The sequence below is a fragment of the Daphnia magna genome, linkage group LG1, assembly GCF_020631705.1.
Source record: "Daphnia magna isolate NIES linkage group LG1, ASM2063170v1.1, whole genome shotgun sequence".
NCBI classification, from domain to species: domain Eukaryota; kingdom Metazoa; phylum Arthropoda; class Branchiopoda; order Diplostraca; family Daphniidae; genus Daphnia; species Daphnia magna.
In genome coordinates this window covers 10,723,180-10,740,856 of record NC_059182.1, presented here as the reverse complement: position 1 = coordinate 10,740,856, position 17,677 = coordinate 10,723,180, and the positions used below count along the sequence as shown (strand labels likewise).

Below are 17,677 nucleotides of genomic sequence, written 5' to 3'. Positions count from 1 at the left end.
CTGTTCGTAATTTCATATATTTTTTTACAAACCACCCAGAAACACAGACCCCTGGTTCCTCCACTATGGCTATTTCCAAGTATATGATTGGATTGCCGAATTTTAATTTAGCGCAAACAAGAGTTAAAAAATTGGCATGCACTACAGACTTATTCTACAAAAGCCTCAGTTGATCTGCTCAGTATTTTTACCTATGACAATGCTAAACATGATGCATAAATGCCGTAGAATCACACAATTACATTAATTTCATCGTCCTATCTGATATATTTTAGTAGCTGAAATTGTTGGGTGTATTGGATTGCACCGGACACTAAGGTTTGCCTCCCCTCAGAAAACTCAAGCGACAGTATTAAAGGTTGCCAATCTACCAGCTTGGATTTATTTTCCGTTGATTGGTTTCGGGATGGGACACCTTGATATTTAATTTGGCTGAACCCAATTCAAAGGCGAAGCTTCTTCGTATGTGCAAGAAAACGGATGAGCCCCTACGTTCGAAGAGTGGAACGGTTGATCGATATCTTCAACATCAACGACCGCCGATCCCACAGCAGCCAAATCCATGCTCTTTTGTTGATGTTGACTGTGTCTTAGCAACATAGACGAGAAGCCGTAGCTGTTGGTTGCAGTAGGTCGATGGTCGAGCGATGTTGAGGCTTCACCAGAAGAAGTGGACAGCAATCCCACGGAACGCCAAGACGGCAATGGATCCAGAGAAAAATTTGTTGCTTCAAAATCCACTGTACTACCAGGAGGAGAAGCCAGCAAAAACTGCAAATGACGTATGTATTTTATTGCCAACCTGGAGGAACCAAGAAATTGACCATCGTAGCTTAGTTGATTGGAACATTCGTACAACAAGAAGGATTACCTGAGGGATTCGATTTTCGATAACTTTTTCCCTGGCGGCTTAATGTATGGCAACTTCTCGCGTAAAGAATCAAATGCTCGATTCATGTCCCTCATACGAGTTCGTTCTCGATCGCATGCGGATTTTTTATAATCTATTATCGAATATTTGGGGAATTACAGAATTTCGTATCGACAGTTTTGCTTTAGGATAGATCAGCAAACCTTTTTCATACTGGGCTCTGCTCGGGTTAGAACCTCTCCAACAACGATTGGGGTTTGGGTATCGTTCTAGGCTGACGGCATGTTGGAGCAGGTCCTCATTTTCAATGTCAGCCGCCATAAAAATCCCGCCATCTTGCAATTGTTCTAAGCGATGTCCACCGTGCCCAGATCTGCCACTACGATCCATAATATAACTTCCAGCTGCTGAAGAGCTTTCTGGTACCCAGATCCGCCTATTGTTGGTGTCAAGGTGGTACAACGCGTTGGATCCCGCAGGAACGGGCAATGATTTGAATGGATCTTCCATCATCATGAATGATGGATGTGAATACTCCAAATGGCTGTTTTTTGTTGACATGATTGGATAATGGCAAGGTGAGCCAAGCTGCTGATGGGAAGATTGAAGAGCCAAATGCGCTTGAGCTTCCTCGTAGCTGTTCTGCATCCAACATGATGGATTAAAGTTGAGCATGCTTGGAATCGGCATTAAACCATTGGTCGTTTCGACAGATGCATCCAGGGGTTCGTCAATATCTTGGACGACGCTAGGCAGATGACAAGAAGCCAATGTTACGTAGCCGGAAGGCGACTGACTATCATGTGGATTGTCAACATAAGAATTTTCTAATTCATCTCTGTCTATGGAATTTTTGGTCTTGAGGAGTTCATTTTCTTCATCAATTTCTAGATAGGTAGTGGAAGATTCCAGCAAAAGATCTTTTCTAAGTTCCAAATTTCCTGGCAATTCCAATTCATTGTCTTGCTTACACCTGAAATTGGATTCATACACGGTGACGCTTCCTTCCTTAGTTTCCACAGAGGGAGTTTTTTGGGCAGAAGGAGATTGGCTAGTTGATAGATCATTGTCGATGTCCCCCAGAGCCAGAACTGTGGAAGCCATCGTCAAGTCTTCAGCCTAAAAAAAAAAAAAAATACCTTCCATTAATAAATAAACATCGATTACAGTTTAGTTACGTACCGTATCCGTATCGAAAACTGGTACCTCCAAAATATCGCCATTCTCGTGAATATGAATACTGAAGTGCTCGGACTCTTGTCCACCAGGGATTTGAATGACGCTTCCACCCGACGCTGGGATCCAATGAATAACCTCCACGGCTCCTTCGCAGTCGACAATTTTTGAAGCTGTAATGGCATCTTTGACTTCGCTGTCTTCAGATAACGACTGTGAATCCGTTGCCTCTGCAGTTTTTTTTTCTTTCTTTTTGTCATGCATTTTCCGGGCTGAAGAACGATTCTTCTGGTAGCGTGCCATGGTTAATCCTAATAATCCCAGCTCGTTCTACTATTTCGGCTCTGTACACGTGAGGGCTATCGAATCCTTTTGTCATTAAATAATTTATCGATTTAAATTTCAAAAGTAAACTGTAACTGCAGTTGAGAACCTGAAATATTGCACTATCTGCACCTATGTGTCCCCTCCACCCGCTCAGGCGTTTCCTGTGCGACTGCTTTAGTATGGATCTCGACAACGACTATTAAAATGGTACTTCGTGTCTCATTCTGTGTATTTGCCTGAACAGGGAACAGTGATAGGGTCACTGTCTACGAATATTTATAAAATATCTTTTTTTCCAACTTATAAATTACGAATCTGTTCAAATTTCTACACTACAACTTTATGAATTTTAATGTCAAATAGCTGTTTACAGCAAATTTTATTAGCGGTGTATGTTGTCTCACGTACCAGTTGTTTCTCTTTAATGAGCTTCATGGAGTAATTTATCAAACGATGATTTACATGTACGAGCTCAACATTCATATTGTGTTTATAACATGCAGAATGATGCATATTGTAAAAAAGCGATTTTAACGGAGGGCTCAAAATAAATATTTCTTTTAAAATCAGACTTTCTAACATTTATGACATTGTTGAATGCATCGATCAGCTGGTACGCCACGTTCGTGCAAGTGATACACGTGGTGCAGTGCACACAGCTAACACCTGTGCAAAGGGGCGAGGTGGGACTGGCACAAAATGCAGCACACGTCATCATCGCCCCTTCTGAAACGCAGGTGAACAGGTGGTCTATGGTTAGTACGTTCAACAAACAATTTCTCTCTAACAAAAAATGAATTTGGAACAATCTGATTACTGAAAGGGCCATATTTCATACTAGACTTAGTTTTTTTTCCTGCAGTTTGAAAGATGTAAATGAGAAATAATTATAAATGAAGATCAGGGAGCGGATGGATTCTTAAAATACTCCCAGCTTTGTAATAGCTGTGTTTTTTTTTGTGTTAACCATTTTCGTGCAATTGTGGAAATATATATGGTTTTAAATGGGTATTTCTCGAGACCTATTTGTACTAGATTACAAAGAACGAAATGACACGACTGCGACAAATGGGGCAATTTTCTACGCGCTTGAAGCAATTCGCACAGAGACAAGCATGTCTGCAAGGCAGCAAAACATGTGTAGTCGGTAAATTCCAACAGATAATGCAGCTGACGTTGCCTTCTTTGAGAAATCTCCGCATTGAGTCATCTTCATCTGTACTTTCATTCTTCTCCTGTGAATACAACGGCTAACAAAGAAGAAAATAAGTAAACCTCAATCAAGGAAACATTTCATCTACCAAGTAACAGATTCAACCAAAGACTTTACCTTAAGGTTTAAGACCCGGCCGCCTTTGAATTTCAGGTACTGACACAAAGTCGTTGCCGGAGCGTTGCAATAACGGTCTGGAATATGGAGAATAGTGATTATGGCTGCTGGTTCTTCATCTCTGATACATTCAACATCTGTTCTGATGTGAAAAGTGACAAAGGCGTATGTCAATCTTGGCAATTGACTAATCGGACACTGTATTAAGAAAGGCTTGGATAAATGAACATCCTCTTTGGCATATCTGAAACAAGATAAATAATGCTGTAAACATGTAGGCTGATGTCTTTATTATATCAAATTACTGCCAATATAATAGTACTTACATCTGCATATTAGGTAAAATTTTCTCTTCAGTTGTGAATATTTCAATAAACTTTTGCCATGGTTCATTAAAAAAGACTTTTACTTTGTCGGCTGACATTTGTCTGCAAACAACAAAAAGACATGGAAAGTAGCTGGTGGAGTACAAAGTTAGATGATGGCTATCTAATAAAGAAAATCTTGAAGTAAAAAAAAATTCATATAAAATTATATAAGAATATACCTAATCCACTGGAGTCAAATTTTCCTATTTCCAATGAAAATGGTAAATTAACTTTAGCTAAGAACTGTTCCTGAGCTGGTTGTTTTACCTCTACAACTGATGTCGCAGCAAGTTCAAACTCATGTAGTCTAACAATTACACAATGATGAATACACTATAAAACATTAGTAATTGTTTCCTTCAGCATAGTACATGCTTGTCAAATAAGAAACATCTACCTGAACTGCCGGATAAGAAGGATCATTGCTGAACAACATATCAGAACAGTGAAAATTGATCCAAAGTTTGAAGCAACTGCCAGGTAAGTTAGTTGGAATGCAATGTGTAACATTTGCATGTTTTACGTTATCATTTAGCAGTTCTAGAAATGCATTTCGTTGTTAATCCTTCATAAAACCACAGACTACGAAGTAAAGACTGTGAACGATTCCATAAGCCTGAGAGGAATCGTCTGAAGCTAGGCTCCTGCCTGCCGCTAGGGGTCAGGCCGTACGGTTTGGGACGAGTTTTAGTCCTTTTCCAGTTTCCCTACTGATTGCGTGCTTCACACACACGGAAGATTAGGTAATGTAATGCTCAGAATTTTTTGGATTGTACACCATAATTTTATAGAGCCCTTCCCTGTTTCGCATGAATTAATTCAGAATATTCCGTTAAAGTTTGGGTGCGTTTTAAAAATGTTTTATTTAACCCCCTTTTCCCTTGAATATTTGATTTTTATACGAAATCGTGAAACGCTGTTTGTTATTGTTTCGATTTTAGCACAGGTTACCAGTAGAAATTAACATACTTTAAAAGATAGACTGTGTGTGTATTAATAACCAAAATTTCTAAATACCTTTTTTTTTCTTCTTATGAACACAACAAAACACAAACCAACAAAAACATATCCTTAGAAATACACTTTGTAAATAACACCAAGAACTTTCCCGCGATTCTTTATAAACTCCATCTCGTTCAGGGGCCTGAACGCTGTCAGGCAAAACATGACGACAACTCCTGTTAGGGTTCAGGTCCCTGGCCTCAATTTGCAGCAAGAGATAGGCAGCTCAATTCGCTATACTAGCGCAACTTGCCAAACGCATTCAGTTGCAACTCCATCTCGTTCAGGGACCTGAACCCTGTCAGGCAAAAACATAAAACCCCCGAGCCGTTATTTTTTTGTTTTGTGTTTGTTATTATTTATGTTTATTGTTTATTTTTCTTTCTGTTTCCTTTCCGTAATACAATGCCTTTTAACTTAATATATTTTTTTTTATTTATTAGAATATTACTTAATTAAGCAACGGTATAATTTCATTAAAATTACTGTAATAATTGTGAATTTCCACTCATGGGCATTCGGGTAGGGGAACCGGTTCCAAAACCCGATATCATTACTGTGTACTCTATTTGACTTGTTTTTTTGCAATACATCATATTGTTATTTATTTATGTGTTATTTATTTTCCTTCACTTGCACACCCATTTTAAGTTAAGGCTGGGCCATAACTTTTAAAGAGGGTATTTTAAACGAAAGAAAACAGCTTGATAAGCACCTACCCGAGTAATGACCCATCAGCTATTTTTCAGGTAGGTAGGTCGGTGCGGTTTAACGTGTCTCGGGTAATCCCTCTATCTCAGTACACAAAATTAAAATAGCTTTATAGGTAACCATATTAGGTCTAAATAAAAAAATTTTACAGAAATGGATAGCCGATGATGGGGGCTATCCACTTCCGTGAAATTTTTACTTAAAAAATACCTAACCGAGTAGTAAACCGATTGGATATTTTTGTCGGTGTGGTTTGACGGATCGTGAACTAAATGAATTATAATCGGTAAACCATTAGCTCTATATTTGGAAAATATTACAGGAATGGATAGCTCTTGATTAGATCAATCCATTTGTGCAAAATTATCGCATTAAAAAATTTTACTAGGGTAGTAAACCGATTTTTTGCGGAAAAACTATAAGTCCAAATTAAATAAATTTTACAGATATCGATAGCCCTCATCAAAAGCTACCCATTTCTGTAAAAATTATGATAAAATATTCATAAACAAAAAACTTGAGACAAGACGTTTTTTTATAGTTTTTGCGCTCTATGGATATATTCGACCCTATAGAGCAGTAAAACATCCTGCGTTGCGCGTTTTCCACAAATGCGAAAATCTCATTTGTGTCCAAGTTGGTCTGCTGCGGCTGCAGCGTCTTATGGAGAAACCATCTTCTTCACGTTAAAAATTAAGTTTTCAGAACTATAATTTAGATTTCCCCCTTTTCTTCCTAGCAGTGGGTACCCTATTCATCTTTTCATTTCCCAATATTTTTTTCTAGCTCCAGTTCTATCTACTTTATTTTTATTTTATTTTTGTTTGTAAGTTGCTCGTCTCTTTTAGCCGAAGAATTTCGTTTGCTGCCAGAAATTCGTCTGCTACAAGGGGATGAAAATTGGTTCCCGTAAGCTAAACGGAAAGCTTGTGCAAACAAACTCACGACTTTCATATATTTTATTCATTTTTTGTAATAAATTTAAAAATAAACCATCCGGCAAATAGATAATTACTCCTTTATTTTTTAAATTTTTCGTTTAAAATGCTGGACTTCAAATAAAAATACGTTCAAGGGAAAAATTTGAACACGGTTAAGTTTTCCCCCTCTCAAGAAATTTTGACAATTAATAATGAAACTTAGTGATCGGCCCCAATTAGTTCTAATCGAGTTAACCGCCCCGCACCGATAAAGTGCATTCGGGTTGAAATGAGGTGCCACTTTTTCAACCGGGGCGGTGCGGGGAAAAATCTTAGGTTAACCCGTTGCCCCAAAGCAATAAAAAAAAATGCCGTTCTTTCGGTTTCAGAGTAAAAATCGGGGCAAGCGGGTAGAACGAGCTATTATCGGGGTTGTTATCGGATAGATCGGGTCAATCGATAATGTTTTTTGCATTGATGAATCGATTGATTGCAATCCAATTGATTGCAAACCCCAATTGAATTTGGGGAAAAGAATTTTCCACCCTGAGCCACGCCTCGATGGCCTGAAATGAGAAATCCGATTTGCAAAAAAGCGCCCCGATTGGCTCGAGGCCGATCCTTAAATGAAACAATTGAAAATCTTTTTGGCTGTTGGAAGGAGGTCCGTAGAATATAATTTTCGCACATCCATTGCACTTCCAAGGTGACTAGCCGACGGACATCCCTGGAACTACCCATTGAGTACATAGATATCTAACGGATGTTCGGCCATGATTCGGACATCCGACGGCAGAAATGTGCTATATGGGCAACAAACCATTCACAAACAATAGATAACGCCGTCAGTGGCGTCTCCGAGCTTGCAAGAGAAACTATAGGAGCTCGTCGAATGGGATGGGACGGACCGTCTGTAGTCATGGTAAATGGCCAGAGAGCTCCCCCGCTAGGAGCCCTCGAGCTAGAAATCGAGCATAGAGGAATGAAAGCCAGTGGAAAAGTAATTCTATTGGAAATGAGAGGGATCGAGTTACTGCTGGGCAACGATTTATTGAGCCAGTATAAGCGGCTCCAAATAAATTACGTCCCAAATGGCGCTGAATTATTGCTCGGAGAGTTACCCGTGAACGTAATCGAAGAGCTGGAGGCCGTGAAAGCACCTAGATTGGTCACGAAGACGGGTAGAATGCTTCCGCCCAGAGCCATTGTTCCGGTGGAGATAGAAACCACGACTCTCAATGAAGCAACGTGGATGATTGAACCTTCGGAACATCTGGCTCGAGCCAAGGGGTTGACGGTGGGTAAAGTGCTGGTGTCTTCGGATCAACCGTTAGGACAAGTGTTGATGGTTAACTTAACCAATCGGCGCGCCTATCTAAGGGAGGGAACCGTTTTGGGGCAGATGGAGGCTGTTGAACCCTCCATTGTCGCAGTGGATGAAGGGGAAACGCCAGATTCACTGGGCGACGATGTTGGGGAGGACTCAGCTGAGTCAATAAGCGACTCAGATTCTACGCCGAGAGTGACCTCTATTCCTCGTCAAGCTTTTCGGGCTCAAGTAGCAGTGACGCTCCCCCCTGCTGATGTGGAGAAGATGGTTGAGCTACTCGAGGAATTTGACACTAGTTTTGTGTTGAAGGAGGGAGAACTGGGGGTGTGCAAGATTGCAGAGCATCGCATAAATACTGGTACAGCCACGCCGGTACATCAGTCTCCCTACAAGAGTGCTTGGAAAGAGAGGGCTATTGTGCAGAAACAAGTGGACGAAATGCTGAGCCGAAGTGTAATTGAACGTTCAACAAGCCCGTGGGCATCACCTGTGGTCTTAGTGAAGAAAAAGGATGGAAGTTGGCGTTTTTGTGTCGACTATCGTCGCCTCAACGCCATATCCGTAAAGGATGTTTACCCGTTGCCGAGGATCGAAGAGACGTTGTCTCGGATGGGGAACGCTAGCATCTTCTCGACGCTGGATCTGGAGAGTGGGTACTGGCAAGTACCATTAAACGCAGAGGATAAAGTCAAGACGGCGTTTATCACCCCCGACGGACTTTATCAGTTTCTGGTTATGCCCTTCGGGTTGGCCTCCGCACCGGGGACGTTCCAACGCATGATGGATTTGGTTTTAACCGGGCTGAGATGGACGATTTGCCTCGTTTACCTGGACGACATCATCATCTACGCGGCTGATGCGGAGGAACACTTGGTGCGAGTGCGACAAGTGTTGACCGCCCTGCGGAAGGCCGGGTTGAAAATTAAGTTGGTGAAGTGTCAGTTTGGGGCCAGCGAAGTCAAGGCTTTGGGCCACGTCATTAGTGGGGATGGAGTTAGGCCTGACCCAGAAAAAATTAATGCGGTCGCAAACTTTCCTTCTCCGTCGACCCTATGTAAGCCGAGTGAACAGTTGAAGTGCGTACGTAGTTTTGTGGGGCTTTGCTCGTATTATCGCCGGTTCATTCCTCAGTTTGCACACACAGCCAAACCCCTGACGGACATGTTTAAAAAGGGTGGTTGCTTCGTGTGGGAAGAGTCGCAAGAAATCAGCTTTGAGCTGATGAAGCAGGCTCTAGTGAGTGCGGCCACTTTGGCCTATCCCGATTTTACAAGGCCGTTCGAGATACACCCTGACGCCTGTGACTACGGTTTGGGAGCGGTGTTACTACAACGCGTAAATAACATTGAGAGGCCCCTGGCCTACGCGAGTCGCCTCTTGTCTCCAAGTGAGTCAAATTACTCGATCACGGAGAAAGAGTGTATCGCTTTGGTTTGGGTCGTGAAGAAATTCCGGAGTTACATATGGGGAATGGATACTTTGGTGGTGACCGATCACCACGCTCTGTGTTGGCTACTCACCAAGAAGGATCTAGCCGGACGTTTAGCTCGCTGGAGCCTACAGCTTCAGGAATTTCTACTACGGATCATACACCACAATGGAAGACTTCATACAGATGCAGATGCGTTTTCCCGCTATCCGGTCGACGCACCGCAGGAGCTCGACGAACAGCTGTATTGTACTCTAGCTGCCTTCAGTATTGACACTGAAAGTAAGAGTGAGTTTCAGCAAGCGCAGCAAGTGGAGTGGGACCAAGTCTTCGCGGGGCTGGAGAAAGGAAGGAAATACAGTCAGTATCGCCTTAAGGACGGTCTGCTGTTCCCTACCAAGGTCGTTGACGACGGCCTCCTACTAAGGCTATGTGTGCCTCAATCCTTTAAGAATGAGATAATGCGCTCTTGCCATCATAACATTACCGCCGGCCACCTAGGTGTCACTCGTACTCTTGACAAAGTGAGGGGTAGATACTACTGGTGGGCATTGGCCGAGGACGTGCGTGATTTTTTGCGGCGTGTCGGGAGTGCCAATCCCGAAAACCAGTCTACCAGCGACCAGCGGTAGACCACCCCTAGTAACTACGAGCTGCGGCTGGGCCAAACGGTTAAAACCGAAATCGTTCATGTGGAACGTATGAAACCGTTCGTCGATTGCGTAAGCATTCCGACGCCGGAACGAGAAGCTGTCGTTGGGAGCTCATCAGGAGTCCGTGGACCTGAACTGAGAGGAGTGAACCGTAACTCTCCGGCTGACACTCCTGCTGCACGTGATGGGCCGTCACATGCTACAGCCATCGCACCCGAAGGCGTCGGCCTTAGACGCTCTACGAGAATACGGGCACCGAGGAAAACATTCTTACTGGCGTTCCCGTTGATGTTTTTACTTACCGTAATGTCAGGCCCGGGTCCGGTAGCTGCCAGCGAAATCGTCGCCTATCAAGGGGTGATCTTCAAGTCGGAAGAAGACTTAGCCTTCTCCGACTCGGAGTGGGTCATAGTGACAGATTTTACGTTTGATGGACGTAGGAGTGGTGGTGGACCAAGTGGTAAAATCGTTATACGAGTGGTTAGAAATTCGAGTGAATGCCATGTCCGATCACTACGACGGAGTTAAGTCACAGTTTAAACAGGCATTGCAACAACATGTGAAAGAACGCGCAAAAGGTTCATCAGCGCTGGAATGAACTAAAAACAGCCGTCGGTGTGCAAGAGTGCAGAGTGAAACGTGGCCTAGTGGATGGAGGAGGTCGACTTCTTAACTGGCTTTTTGGGGTCTCTACCCAAGAAGATCTCGAACACGTGAACGGCCGGATCAATAAGCTTTCGACGGAGACAACATCCATTGTGCATGCCCTGGAAGTTCATGCTTCTCTCATTAACGAGACGCTGTGGGAAACTAAGGCAAGTGGCGACGCCGTAGCCGAGCTACAGATGGCTTTTGCAAAAATCGAACGAGAGGCATCGAAAATGGACAACAAAATGGACTGGGTGGTGAAAGAGATCGAAAGGCAATGGATTGCTACCACGAAAGTTGGAGATGCGTTCCGTCAAATTGGGTCCGCCGTGGGATGGATCGAAGAGGTGATGGATAATTTTGTCGTTGGGTTGGCTGCTATGGCTATGGAACGTCTACCAGCTACCCTTTTTCCCCCGCTGCAAGTTCAAGCCGCCCTGAAAGAAATTAAATCTGTGCTGCCGTCAGGATGGTCCTTCAGTCCATCCATTCAGAAGGGCGATGTCTGGAAGGTGTACACTGAAGCTAAAGTAGTCGTGGCTGCGGTTAATAATGGTCTTAGAATTTTTATTCATTTACCTGTTTTTGAGTTTCCTTTTCGCTTTACACTCTATAAAAAAATCAGTTTGCCGCGCCTTATAGACAATGCCACACAAGGTGAACAATTTTATCCTCTTCCACTATTTCTAGCCGTACCAACTGATAGACAAGCCTTTGTAGAGTTATCAGCAGACGATGAATTTCGTTGTTTAATGTCACCGACGTTAATTTGTCCGATAAGTAGCGCTATTAATCGGAAACACAGGGAACCCGGGTGTGCAATGTCTTTGTTTGTAAAGGACGAGGCCCGTAGTCGCACCCAGTGCACGACTCGTGTTTCACCTTGGCTTGGCCAACAAACTGTATATCTAGGCCATAGGAGGTGGGGTTATTCAACTACTGAAGATACAACAATAACAATAACTTGCCCGCAAAGTCGTGAAAAGGTTAAAACTTTAATTAGAAGAAAACCTTTTGATGTCTTTGAGGTTCCAATGTCGTGTACCGCACAGATGGATAATTGGATTTTTCAAGCAAGCTTCAGGAAGAATGTCAAGTATGCACTGAACAACGCGTCACTGCCGTCGCTCACTGAGCTTGAAAAGGTATGGCAAGTTTTGAAAGCGCCCGAGGCTAGTGAGACTATACTAGAAAGGGAGGGGGGGGGGACAAGAACCCAGGAAAGCCAGCCGATACTGACGCGCCGTGCGATGATTCAAGGTCGCGTAGCCCTCATGGGGGAACATTTGCGTATAATTGAGGAAGAAGAGGAAGCTAGACGGGGCGCGGGGCAACCCGAAACAGTTCGGTACCCGTTCGAATTAATAGCAGTTATAGCGATTTTATTCTTTGGTTTTGGGAGCAAGTCTGTTCGTTTATTTGCGTAAAATCGGGGCAACCATAAAAGCCTTGACTCAACGCATAGTCGAATTGGAAGGTCGGTTGACTATTCATGAGGCCGAGGTGGAAGAGCGTTTATAACTGTTACCCGACCCGTTGTATTTGTTTTTTTTTTTTTTTCTCTCTCTCCCCTATTCTGTTAGGAATTATTCGAATTGCTGAAATTATTTTGGTGTTTCTTGTAAATCTTTTCTTTTTCTTCTCAATAGCTATTTGTAGCTGTTATTTTGTTTCATGCTTGTTTTATTGGTAATTTTTTGTTTGTTTATGTTTTGCATTAATGTCCATTGGTTCGACCAGTAACCCTTCTAGCATTTGTTGTGAAATTTTGTTACATTGAATTTTGTATTCATTTGTTTTCATTTTCTTTTGGCTGAAAATTATTTCTTTGCACTGATTTTTTTTTGACCGAAAATTGCTCGTGTCTCTTCTGTTTTGGGGTTTATGTTTATTTTTTCTCCTTGCCTAGCAACAGCCTATGAGAGAGGCTATGAGGATAGGCGTAGAGAGCGTGAGAAGCCTGCTGTCGGAGCAGTAGGCCTTGATCAAATGCAAGGTCTACAGCGTCAGATCCAGGATTGCGGGGCGAGCTAGCCCGGGCAAGGGATCCTTCGAAGAAAAAGGAGAAAGAAGGTGGAAAAAGCGATTGGAGCAAGAAGCCGAAAAAGAAGAATCCGATTCGCTGTTTTAATTGCGATGAAGAAGGGCATATCGCGAGAAGCTGTCAGAAGAAAAAGAAGAAGGAGAGTAAAGCGAAACCCAAGAAACCCGAGGGGGAGGAGCCTAAGGCGGCCTGCGCGGTGATTGGCGGAGACCGGACTGCTGGAACGACTAATGGCGATCGTCAGCCAACTGAAGAAATTTTGGATTAGTGGACGGCCGGTCGATGCCTTGGTCGACACGGGGGTGATAATTTCAGTTATTTCGCAATCATTAGCGATTAAAATTGAAAATAGTCCCGTGGGAAGGTCCGATGGCCGTGACTGCTGATGAACAGCCGATGAGCACAAGGGGAAAGGTTTCCCTCACGGTCACGAATAAAAACCCGTCCGTGGAGAGTGAAGCGCTGGTTCTGAAGACCTTTGGGCCGGAATTTATCATGGGTAGGAATTTACTGAAGCTGTTCCGAGAGCTGAAAATTTGCTTTAGGGATCCGCCAATAGTGGAACTCAGAGGCAACCATATGGAAGCAAGCAGTGGGCCCGGGTAGGAAACAATACTGACCATTCTTAATCCGATGTTGATTTTAGGTCGGTTCACGTCGTAAATGCGTTATAAGTTACATGAGATTGGTCCATGGTTGGAAAAATATTGGAATGTGGTTTTTCAAAAACCAACTCAATTCTATCCTGGGCCATTCTTAGAAAGTTGAGTTTTAACGATGCATGTATCCCGCTACTAAACCAATGTCAATACAATTTCGAACCTTTGCTGTTGTTCGATATCGACTAGCCAATAATAATCCAAAGTCCGAAACCCAAATTTCAACGATGTATATATCCCAATATTTATCCAATGTCAATACAATTTCGAATTTTTGATGCTGTTCGATATCGAAATGCCAATGGTGCCCCAAAGTCAGAAATTCAAGTTTAAACGATATATATATATCCATATACTAATCCAATGTTGGTACAATTTAAAAATTTTGCTTTTGTTCGATATCGAAATGCCAATAGTACCCCAAAGTCAGAAACCCAAGTTTAAACGATGTATATATCCATATACTAATCCAATGTTGGTATAATTTCAATTTTTTACTCTTGATCGATATCGACTAACCAATTATAAGCCAATATTGGACAAACAAGATTAAACGATCTTTATACCACGATATTAACCCAATGTCGATGCGATACGAATTTTTGTTGTTGTTTAACGATAATATTATTGGTATGTATGTATATATATGTATAGTTTTGGGGTAGAAGTCGGGGAACGGTAAAACCCTGTTTTTGGAACTGGTTTTTGGAACCGGGTTTAATTTTAGCGAGGAATTTTTAACATAGGTCCTACGATGTTACCTAGTCTCGTCATTCAATAACTGATATAAGTGCAGAATTCCATCATTGGCCGAGCATTGGCTTGCCAATAGAAAGCTTGTATTTTTGTGCATCAATCCAAGCCTATACGAACATCGGATTAATTTTGGCGAATGTTGTTTCCTGCCCGGGTATACATCGAACAATAACATAAATTCGAAATTGTATCGATATTGGATTAGTATCGGAATATATAGATCATTTAATCTGTTTTTCCTAATTTTGGTTTAGTATTGTCAAATTGATATCGATCAACAGCAAAAATTCGAAATTGTTTCAACATTAGATTAGTATCGGTAGATAAACATCGATTTCTGACATTGGTTTACTGTTGGCTAATCAATATCGAACAAGAGCAAAAATTTGAAATTGTACCAAAATTGGATTAGTATATGGATATATAAATATCGTTTAAACTTGGGTTTCTGACTTTGGGGTACTATTGGCATTTCAATATCGAACAAGAGCAAAAATTTGAAATTGTACCAACATTGGATTTGTACATGGATACATATATTGTTTAAACTTGGGTTTCTGACTTTGGGGTACTATTGGCATTTCGATATTGAACAAGAGCAAAATTTTGAAATTGTACCAACATTGGATTAGTAGATAGATATATATATCGTTTGAACTTGGGTTTTTGACTTTGGGGTACTATTGGCATTTCGATATCGAACAGCAGCTAAAATTTGGAATTGTACCAACATTGGATTAGTATATGGGTATATATATCGTTTAAACTTGAATTTCTGACTTTGGGGTACTATTGGCATTTCGATATCGAACAGCATCAAAAATTCGAAATTGTATTGACATTGGATAAATATTGGGATATATAAATCGTTGAAATTTGGGTTTTGGACATTGGATTATTATTGGCTAGTCGATATCGAACAACAGCAAAGGTTCGAAATTGTATCGACATTGGTTTAGTAGCGGGATACATGCATCGTTAAAACTCAACTTTCTAAGAATGGCCCAGGATGGAATTGATTTGGTTTTTGGAAAACCACATTCCAATATTTTTCCAACCATGGACCAATCTCATGTAACTGATAACGCATTTACGATGTGAACCGACCTGAAATCAACATCGGATGAAGAAAACAGATTGGTCAGTATTATTTCCTACCCGAATGTGCTTTTTAAATTTACATTACTATTTTCTAAGGTAGTCAACCGCCACCGCAATGTTTGTGTCACCACTACGGGATCGTGGGAACGGGCCAAGGACATCAATGCCGATCCGCTCGAATTGCCCTCCCACCTGTGTGATCTCCATCAGCCCCTTCGGTTTTCCTTGATCCGGCTTCCGCGTCTGGCAACTTTTGCAGCTTTGGACATAGCGGGTAACCGCTCTGTCCATTTTGTCGTTTAAAAAAACACACCACCCTGGGGGTTGTAAAAATGTCCTGACCTGTAACTTGCCTTAAAGCGTAATACCTTAAGGCATTTTTTTTTAATGTCTAGAGTTACCCAACCATGCCCTGTCGTGTCAATCACCCCGTCTACCCTCCCCCTTAAAAAAAAAAAAAAACCCGCTTCCCCGCCAATAGGTGGCTTTAAAAAATTAAATCGGTGTTCGGATTTTTGTGAAGGATACTGTACATACAGACATAGAAAAAAAATTAAATTTACATTTATCTCTATCGACTTCTGTCGTTAACAGATAGGGATGCTGAGGTATTATAAATAATGCATGAATCGAAATTTAAATTGCTAAATGTACCCTTGTTAACACTTTTTGTAGAAAAATGTTTCTTTTCAGCCAGTGGTTGCTAGTGCTAGTGCTGGTAATAACAACAGCAATGATTGTAAAAAATCAAGCACCTCTTCAATCGTGGTCAATATTCCTAGCACTAGGGGGAAAGAAAAAAAGCTTAAGAAAAACGTTTCAGCTTTGAAGCGAAATGCTCCATCAGCAGGGGCTGTGACGAAAACGACTGATACACCGTCGTCTGATAACCTGTCAAATGCTTTTGCCAGTGATGAAGCTCCTGCTCCTGCGAAAAAATCGTCTTTCTTATGTCGACCAGCGAAATTGAATTCGCAACCAACTTCTAAGAACAAGTCTTCGACTGAGGGGCAAGCTGATGGGTTTGGGGATTTTAGATTACCGGTGTTCCTTTGCCGTCAAGCAACACCGGTGTAACTAAAAGCCCCGTTAAAAACTGGAACTCAAGAGACACAAGACGGCAGATTAAATTGAAAAAGGCAGCCTCTACCAATGGACTAAGAATGACTGATTTCTTCTTAATTATTGAGCAAACAGGTGGGTTGGCTGAAAAAGATTCCTACCTCCAAGAATTGCTTAGGCTTATTACTGAAAACGATAACAAATTACAAGAAAAGAACACCAAAAAAGATGCTAGGATTCTCTCTACTGGAACTATTCTAACAAGAATGTTCCAAGAATGTATTGCACTTGTGTGTGATCAAGGAATAAAATAAAAGGCATAAGTCCCCGAGAATTTTACGTACTATACTTTTACTTTACTTATCCTCAACATAGTACACTATGGCGATAAAAATTGTTTTTGGAAATAGTACATTATTTAAGGAACACATCACTTTCAAATCTAAGCCAAAATGTTTGTATCTAAGCTTAAAGTTTTGAAACGATGTAAAAATTTGTGAATCTAGGCAAAAATCTTTGAATGTAAAACAAAATATGTACATCTAGACAAAACTTTTTGAATCTAAGCTAAATTCTTTGAATCTAGGCTAAACTGTTTGAATCTAAGCCAAAATCTTTGAATCTTGGCCAACATCTTTGAATCTAGGCCAAAATCTTTGAATCTAAGCCAAAATTTAGCCTCTCGTACACTTACCGGGGTTGGCGACTACCCGGTAGTCGCCAACCCCTCGGGCTTGTGCAGCCACACTTGACCACATTTTACTCTCTTGTCTTTTGTTTTTTTTCTCTTGTCTCTTGTCTTTTTGTTTTGTCTGATATCGTTTTACTATGAGCGCTATCACTGGGTTCCCTTTTATTGAATGACTGTTTCTTCCCGTTCTACCTCGACGTTTCGACAAACCGTGTCTTATTATTTTCTTCCGTCGTGTACTCGCCGTATCGCTCGCGCTACGACGGTAAGCCTATCTTTATGTTTTTCCCATCATGTCTTGGATCTTGTGTTTTATTTCTTGTCTTGCTCTGTGTTTATTCCCGTAAAGTTCTTATGGCCTTAGTTGTAATACACCTTAATCATTGTGGGTATATCGCCTCCGAGTTCCGTGTCTTTAAATACAATTAACTTTAATTCTGAAAATACTATCCACCCTCACACGGGGATGTATTACATAAGTAACTAAAGATGAGTTAATATTGCAAGATAAATCAATCTCTTTAAAAGTGAAGATTAATATGTTGAAACACGTACAGAGTTTAGATTTAATGATGTTCATCTCGGAGCTTGTTTATTAA

The 17,677-nt window shown here is 41.5% G+C and overlaps 2 protein-coding genes and 1 long non-coding RNA gene across 3 annotated transcripts; all 3 read right to left on the bottom strand.

Annotated features, from left to right (window-relative positions):
- Positions 1–269: 269 nt before the first annotated feature.
- On the bottom strand, positions 270–2,569 carry LOC116930738. Its single transcript, XM_032938146.2, has 5 exons — positions 2,481–2,569; positions 2,054–2,416; positions 1,075–1,990; positions 872–1,004; positions 270–802 (listed from the first exon to the last, which is right to left on the bottom strand). The coding sequence occupies exons 2-5, from the start codon at positions 2,348–2,350 to the stop codon at positions 424–426; spliced, it is 1,725 nt and encodes a 574-aa protein (XP_032794037.2). The 5' UTR covers positions 2,351–2,416; positions 2,481–2,569; the 3' UTR covers positions 270–423.
- Positions 2,570–2,585: 16 nt separating this feature from the next.
- On the bottom strand, positions 2,586–4,716 carry LOC123469766 (cell growth regulator with RING finger domain protein 1-like). Its single transcript, XM_045169053.1, has 5 exons — positions 4,470–4,716; positions 4,252–4,379; positions 4,031–4,193; positions 3,705–3,948; positions 2,586–3,624 (listed from the first exon to the last, which is right to left on the bottom strand). Exons 1-5 carry the CDS (start codon positions 4,586–4,588, stop codon positions 3,406–3,408), a joined length of 873 nt encoding a protein of 290 aa, XP_045024988.1. The 5' UTR covers positions 4,589–4,716; the 3' UTR covers positions 2,586–3,405.
- A 5,882-nt stretch (positions 4,717–10,598) lies between these two features.
- Positions 10,599–11,887, bottom strand: LOC123472600. Its single transcript, XR_006647097.1, has 2 exons — positions 11,777–11,887; positions 10,599–11,704 (listed from the first exon to the last, which is right to left on the bottom strand). It is a non-coding gene; the product is annotated as an uncharacterized LOC123472600 (long non-coding RNA).
- Positions 11,888–17,677: the final 5,790 nt, after the last annotated feature.